The sequence below is a fragment of the Mytilus galloprovincialis genome, chromosome 1 (genome assembly GCF_965363235.1).
Source record: "Mytilus galloprovincialis chromosome 1, xbMytGall1.hap1.1, whole genome shotgun sequence".
In the NCBI taxonomy this organism is placed as follows: domain Eukaryota; kingdom Metazoa; phylum Mollusca; class Bivalvia; order Mytilida; family Mytilidae; genus Mytilus; species Mytilus galloprovincialis.
Genome location: NC_134838.1, coordinates 7,258,066 through 7,265,132, shown reverse-complemented (window position 1 = coordinate 7,265,132; position 7,067 = coordinate 7,258,066). Strand labels below are relative to the sequence as shown.

At 32.8% G+C, this 7,067-nt stretch overlaps 1 protein-coding gene across 1 annotated transcript; it reads right to left on the bottom strand.

The window, feature by feature from the left end:
* Positions 1-406: 406 nt before the first annotated feature.
* LOC143068699 (uncharacterized) lies at positions 407-3,499 on the bottom strand. Its single transcript, XM_076242991.1, has 5 exons — positions 3,153-3,499; positions 2,490-2,826; positions 1,728-1,930; positions 1,151-1,311; positions 407-852 (listed from the first exon to the last, which is right to left on the bottom strand). Exons 1-5 carry the CDS (start codon positions 3,235-3,237, stop codon positions 547-549), a joined length of 1,092 nt encoding a protein of 363 aa, XP_076099106.1. The 5' UTR covers positions 3,238-3,499; the 3' UTR covers positions 407-546.
* Between the last annotated feature and the right edge of the window lie 3,568 nt (positions 3,500-7,067).

Here is a 7,067-nt window from a genome sequence, read left to right as displayed (position 1 = left end):
TAACTTTTTTGTTTGTTGGATATATAGTAGTCTCATTGGCAATCATATCTAATTGTTTATTTTATTTTTATTCTTTAATATGTTTCTTTTTCGTTCTGGTTTTTGTTGTTTTTAAATTTGGAATGTGTTTGGCTTTTTTTTTTCCAACGCTGATGACGGTCACTCCAAAGAAATGTGCTACACTTTCGTCGTTGTGCATCGAAAACAGAGAACTAAATTATAATATCAATGTGAATGCAACACTCAAAATAATGGTATGATACAATTTTTATCTGCAAGTATAATATAATACCAACAGTACGTTGTGTCCAAGTTCAGGGTGAAAAGGAGTACCACGTTGAAGGAACACGGAAACTCCATAAAATAATCCAGGCCGGCGTCATTTACACAAAAACGTCTTCAGAAGTAAGAAGTTTAAACATTTATTTTTATAAGCACTATTAGAATTGGGATTAAACAATTTTGTAAACTTGAATTGGTAGTCATATAGTTATTTACAATTCAAATAAAATAAAGTAAAGCACTATTATTGATAAGTCTGTTGATTCAAACTAATGTCTCTATGCTGATACAGGAACCTTGTCCACTGTTACGGGAATCTTGTCCACTGCTACGGGAATCTTGTACACTGTTACGGGAATCTTGTCCACTGTTACGGGAATCTTGTCCACTGTTACGGGAATCTTGTACACTGTTACGGGAATCTTGTCCACTGTTACGGGAATCTTGTACACTGTTACGGGAATCTTGTCCACTGTTACGGGAATCTTGTCCACTGTTACGGGAATCATTTGAATCTTTCAAAAGTGTCGAAGATGTTGATATAGTCTTTGTTGACGGCATTCTTAAAATCTGCAAACCAAAACAAACAAAAACACGTGAAAATATCTTTTCAATAATTAATGTAAGTAAAAATCGTACTAAGCCGAACAAACTGCATAATGTTATCTTTTGTTTAACTCTTTTTTTCAATGTTGTTAACCACAGTAGTAACTGTTACACTTTAAAACTTTATCAATGTTTTGAAATTCAGTTACTATGCTTAAGACATAACTGTACTCTTTTATAACCCACAGAAAGCACATATTACAAACACGGACACACACAACTGTTTCAACAATAAGTTCTTACAATATCAAACGTATTTTACCTTCAGTCTAAGTTTCTGTGCAGCTTTATGGTCGCCATAATAGAATGTATCTTGCATTAAAAGGGAAGTATTAGCTTGCACAGACAGGCAACGTTCAATAAAATCCCAGCATGCATTTCTCAGGTCGGGAATATCAAACTCTGTAGCCAAACAAAGTAGCCCTGAAATTAGAGATTCAAAAATAAATTATTTAATGCAGAGTACATTATATGTGATTATGTATAAGCGAAAACTGAAACAATCACATAACCACAAAAAAGACTCGGTAACTTTAATTTGAAAAAATCTATCATGACAATTGGAGCCTAAAGCAGGCACAGTCTTAGTAGACCAGAGAGTATAGACTGTTCCTGTCTAAAGTTAGGAAAGCTGAAGATATAGTGGAATACATTTGATAGTGCTAATACGATCTATTTCGCTACGTTTTCTCTTATCATTAATTATATATTTTGAACAAATGCAAACACTTCATACTTTTTTTTCAAGAAATCATATTCATTGAATGAGTCTGGTTGGAATCAGTTTGATTCCTAAGAAGTTTATTCCCTCACGTTGCTCCTTAATTACTTATGCTTACCTGTAACTGAAGATGGTTCCATTACTATTGATCCACAGTGGACAAACAACAAAAATGTATGGAATATATCAGCATTATAATTATCTATAATGATGGTCAGTCGGTTGTTCTTGTCTGGTTGAGCTTGCTTTGTCTTCTTCGTTTTCTTCTTCGTCTGTTTCATGGCTTCTTTTGCATGTTTCAGAAACATAACAAAAAACGACCTATCAAATACAAATTACGATTTGTTAATTAGTTCACATGATCTCTATAGTTGTTTTTGCTAAAAAGTTTACTGATTCCTATCATGTTAGTATCTATCATAATACAGTATTTATTCCATTCGCTTAAAGTAATTTTTCCTGAAATTCTACTAATATCAAAATAACAAAAAAAGACCTACAAGTGAAAATGGTAATGAACCTTACTTATACACTGCTAGCAGTGTTTGAAAAAACATAATATATAGCGCTATGTGTTCCTGTTAAAGGCATTTTATTGCGAAATACAATATCGCTGTTTTGTAAAATGTAGAATAGAAAGAATTAGTTTGTTATTTCATTCGAAACACAATAAACTTATATAGTGAAATAATTCCATAGAAAAAAGGTTCCACGTTACGGTATAGTGAAATAATTCCATAGAAAAAAGGTTCCACGTTACGGTATAGTGAAATAATTCCATAGAAAAAAGGTTCCACGTTACGGTACTATATTTTATACTGCATCAAGAAAATATGAATTGATTAAGTAGTTGTCACTGGTTTATTATTTGATTTCTTACCTGCTTCGAGTGCTCAGAATCGCCTTCAGCCCATACAGAGGAACTCTTTGTGGTCCTACGATAAACAAAACATCGCATAGTTCTGGCATCGATAAAATGTATCGGATGTTTTCGACCAATGTCTGTGTGCTGGTTACCTTCATCGATTCTACCGAGTCAGTATCGTCATCATCACCAATATCGTCATCTTCAGATGAAGAATACTCCAACGGAGTCGATTCATCAGACGAAAAATCTGAATCGTCAGACGATTGTTCTATTTGTAATCTTCTTTGACAGTTTCTGTTAGAGTCTTTATCAGAGATGTGCACCGGAGAATCATATCCAGAGGAAAAGTCTGGAAACAGAAATTTATAAGAAACTTTAAGATCAATGTTTTAAAAACAAAACGATATAAAAATATAAAATGAATTCATTGCCCTTTGCTTAGACAATATAAATTACATCAAGATAACAAATCCTTTTTCCTTTTGTTTGTTTGTTCGTATTATTATATTTTAAACTAAGTTATGCATTGTTATCTTAATTCCGAGCATACAATTTATTTTAATATACATATATTAATTTGACGTTTTTATTTTTAAGTAAAACCAATAAAAAACAAAAAAATAGTTGAACCGAAAATTTAAATTAAAAAAATAATCGTAGAAAATACACACTCACCTTCGTCTTCGCTATCTAGAGTTAATAAAGTAACTTTCTCTTCTATCAAAAGTTTACTTTTAGGTGTACTGGTAAACAATGCCATGATGTATGTTCCGTTAGCGTTCGTTGTTGGAATGATTTGAAACCAAAGCTTGGGATATTTATAAACTCATCTCCGCTATAAAAGTTCAAGTTCTGACATTCCGAAGAATGATCTGTCAGATCCATGAAAACTTTGGCATGGACATTATTTAGTATATGATGTCATATTGTTCCTGATCTAACTATTCTCCGTTGACAAGTTGACGAGTTGTCTTTTGGCTTGGAGTAATCAGGATGTCAGTTAATTAAGGTGTGTCGATACCTATTGTTAATCACTCAATCCTTAATTCGACGGTGTTGAATTTTAATTATACGTGAATTAATTAGTCAGTTTTAATTTCAACATTTTATTTCATTGTTTTACACTTTTTTCTATTTCATTTCGTAATATATTGATTATGTTTTAATGAAAAATCATATAGAATAATGTGGTCGGTTTTAATGACTTACCATAACTAGAGGCTCTAAAGAGCCTGTGTCGCTCACCTTGGTCTATGTGAATATTAAACAAAGGACGCAGATGGATTCATGATAAAATTGTGTTTCGATGATGGTGATGTCTTTGTAGATCTTACTTTACTTAACATTTTTGCTGCTTACAATAATTTCTATCTGTAATGAACTTGGCCAGTAGTTACAGTGGAAAATGTTAGTAAAAATTTACAAATATTATGAAAATTTTTAAAAATTGACTAAAAAAGGCAATAACTCCTTAGGGGGGCAATTGACCATTTTGGTCATGTTGGGTTATTTTTAGGTCTTACTTTGCTGTACATTATTGCTGTTTACAGTTTATCTCTATCTATAATAATATTCAAGATAATAACCAAAAACGGCAAGATTTCATTAAAATTACCAATTCAGGGGCAGCAACCTAAGAACGGGTTGTCCGATTCATCTGAAAATTTCAGGGCAGATAGATCTTGACCTGATAAACAATTTAACTCCGTGTCAGATTTGCTCTTAATGCTTTGGTTTTTGAGATATAAGCCACAAACTGCATTTTACCCCTATGTTCTATTTTTAGCCACGACGGCCATCTTGGTTAGTTGGCCGGGTCACCAGACACATTTTTTTAAACTAGATACCCCAATGATGATTGTGGCCAGGTGAGCTAAAAAGTGAAGTTTACTTAAACAGTCACGGTTTTTATCAAGTTAATTTATATAAATTTATTCGATTTTTGATACCTCCTCGACTTCGGATCTTCCTTATATTCCATTTTAGTAGATGAATCAGATTGAAATTGACAAACTAAATAATCCTGACAAAGGAAACAAAAGACGACGTTTTAGATTGTGAAAGGTATGAAACCAATAGCATGCATGAGTTGAAATATGTATATATAAAGTAACACATCGAAACATTTTAAGGAACTTAGAGTTAGTTGAAAAGTTCAAGGATAATTTAAGTAGAAACTGTTATCTATTGATGATAATGGCAATCATGATATACAGATGTCAATAAGTAAGCAACACAACTTCCCTCATATTCCTGTGCTTACCATAAAACATGTTCCGGTGCTTACCAATAAACATGTTCATGTGCTTACCATTAAACATATTTCGGTGCTTACCATAAAACATGTTTCTGTGCTTACCAATAAACATATTCCTGTGCTTACCAATAAACATGTTCCTGTGCTTACCATAAACCATGTTCCTGTGCTCACCAATAAACATGCTCATATGCTTACCAATAAACATGTTCCTCTGCTTACCAAAAAACATGTTCCTCTGTTTACCAATAAACATGTTCCTATGCTTACCAATAAACATGTTCATTTGCTTACCAATAAACACGTTCCTCTGCTTACCAATAAACACGTTCCTCTGCTTACCAATAAATATGTTCCTGTGCTTACCAATAAACTTGGTCATGTGCTTACCAATAAACATGTTCCGATGCTTACCAATAAATCTGTTCCTATGCTTACCAATAAACATGTTCCGGTGTTTACCAATAAACATGATCCTGTGCTTACCATAAAACATGTGACTCTGCTTATTAATACACATGTTCATGTGCTTACCAATAAACATGGTCATGTGCTTACCAATAAACATGTTCCTGTGTTTACCAATAAACATGTTCCTCTGCTTACCAATAAACATTTCCCTCTGCTTACCAATAAACATGTTCCTCTGCTTACCAATAAACATGTTCCTCTGCTTACCAATAAACATGGTCCGGTGCTTACCAATATACATGGTCCTTTGCTGACCAATAAACATGTTCCTCTGCTTACCAATAAACATATTCCGGTGCTTACCAATAAACATGGTCATGTGCTGACCAATAAGCATGTTCCGGTGCTTACCAATAAACATCGTCCTGTGCTTACCAATAAACATGTCCATGTGCTTACCATAAAACATGATCTTGTGCTTTAATACCATGCATGTGCTTACCAATAAAATTTGCATGTGGTTACCAATGAAAATAATTCTCTTCGCTGACACAAACAATATATGTTTATTAGGAAAATTTTAGTGAGGTGTTTTAAACTGTATGAATGTTTATGAAAAATAAAGTCATTCTTGGCAGATACACGTTATCCTGCTTAAAACACAAATAAATCCACATGTCGAAATTCTATAAAAAAAATAAAAATAAAAAAACCTGAAATTTAAACACCAGCCGTTGGATCAACATCTAACATTATCATGATGTAGTTCTAGTAACTGGACACGGCAAAGTAAACCTCAACAAATCAACAGATTCGTGTGCAACCGATTATTTATTCAGAAAAAATATTCTTATTTATTAGACTAAAGCTATTTCAGCTAGATTCCTCGAGTTTAAAAAATCATTCATGATAGTATGAATTATTGTTTAACCTGCCTCCCCTCCGAGTTGTGAATACACTGTTGTTGTGGAAACATTCTATATATACAAAAAATACCAGAAGTCCATTATTTGAAGGACCACCTATAGCGCTTTCCACTGATATTGGCGACAGTGGTATTGCCAGCTATAAAGTACAGCTTGCACACTTCATCTAGTAATGGACTCCTAGTCATACACATACATATTACACGATTTAACCATATAGTCTACATTAAAGTCTTTTTTTTTTGCATGTGTATACGAAATAAAAACTAGGAGATATCGTATGATTGCCAATGAAACAACTGCCTACCAAAGACCAAAGGACAAGGAAATAAACAACAATCGAGGTCACAACGCAATATAAAGATAAAGTACTATGTATATCGCCAAGTAATTGGAATTCCGACTGTTACTGATTTTGACCTTCTTATCGCAGGATTGTTTCCTTAGTGCTTACTGTAAATAGTAGTATACAATTAAAATTCGAAGACAACGACGTAACGAAAAACCTCTCCACGAATTTTTATTAGTTGTTATTGGCTTTGAAATAGTTTTCAGTTAGGCGCTGGCTACGGTTACATGGAAATGTAACAACAATAACATAATTATTGTTACATTGGAGACTAATTGCTGGAATGCAGGGTTGGGTAAATGGTTGAGTAAGGAACCGATTAAATACGAATGTAACAATAATAATTGAGTCTACGGTTACATAGCGTTATTGTTATTTGATGTTGACATTTGATGTGATACTATACTGTTTAGAAATCAGCTTATAACCACAGTGTACCACTCTTTAGTCTTAATTAAAGACAAACTTTACTTTTAACACAAAAATACAACCAATTGTGTTTAGCATCTTTTTGCAAATAAATTTATATATATTTTATTTCATTTTTTGTATTAGTAATTATATTTTCAAAAATCAAGAAACCAATAGTCTTGTAATAAGATGGTACACTAAATTACTTATGTATTGCAAAAAAGGGTCTATCAATT

Excerpts from the sequence above, each read along its gene's own strand:
- LOC143068699 (XM_076242991.1), bottom strand. The coding sequence starts at position 3,237 with ATGGCATTGTTTACCAGTACACCTAAAAGTAAACTTTTGATAGAAGAG. Across the intron at positions 1,931-2,489 it reads ATTCTGAGCACTCGAAGCAG|GTCGTTTTTTGTTATGTTTC; the intron begins GTAAGAAATCAA and ends TGTATTTGATAG. Across the intron at positions 1,312-1,727 it reads GGAACCATCTTCAGTTACAG|GGCTACTTTGTTTGGCTACA; the intron begins GTAAGCATAAGT and ends CTCTAATTTCAG.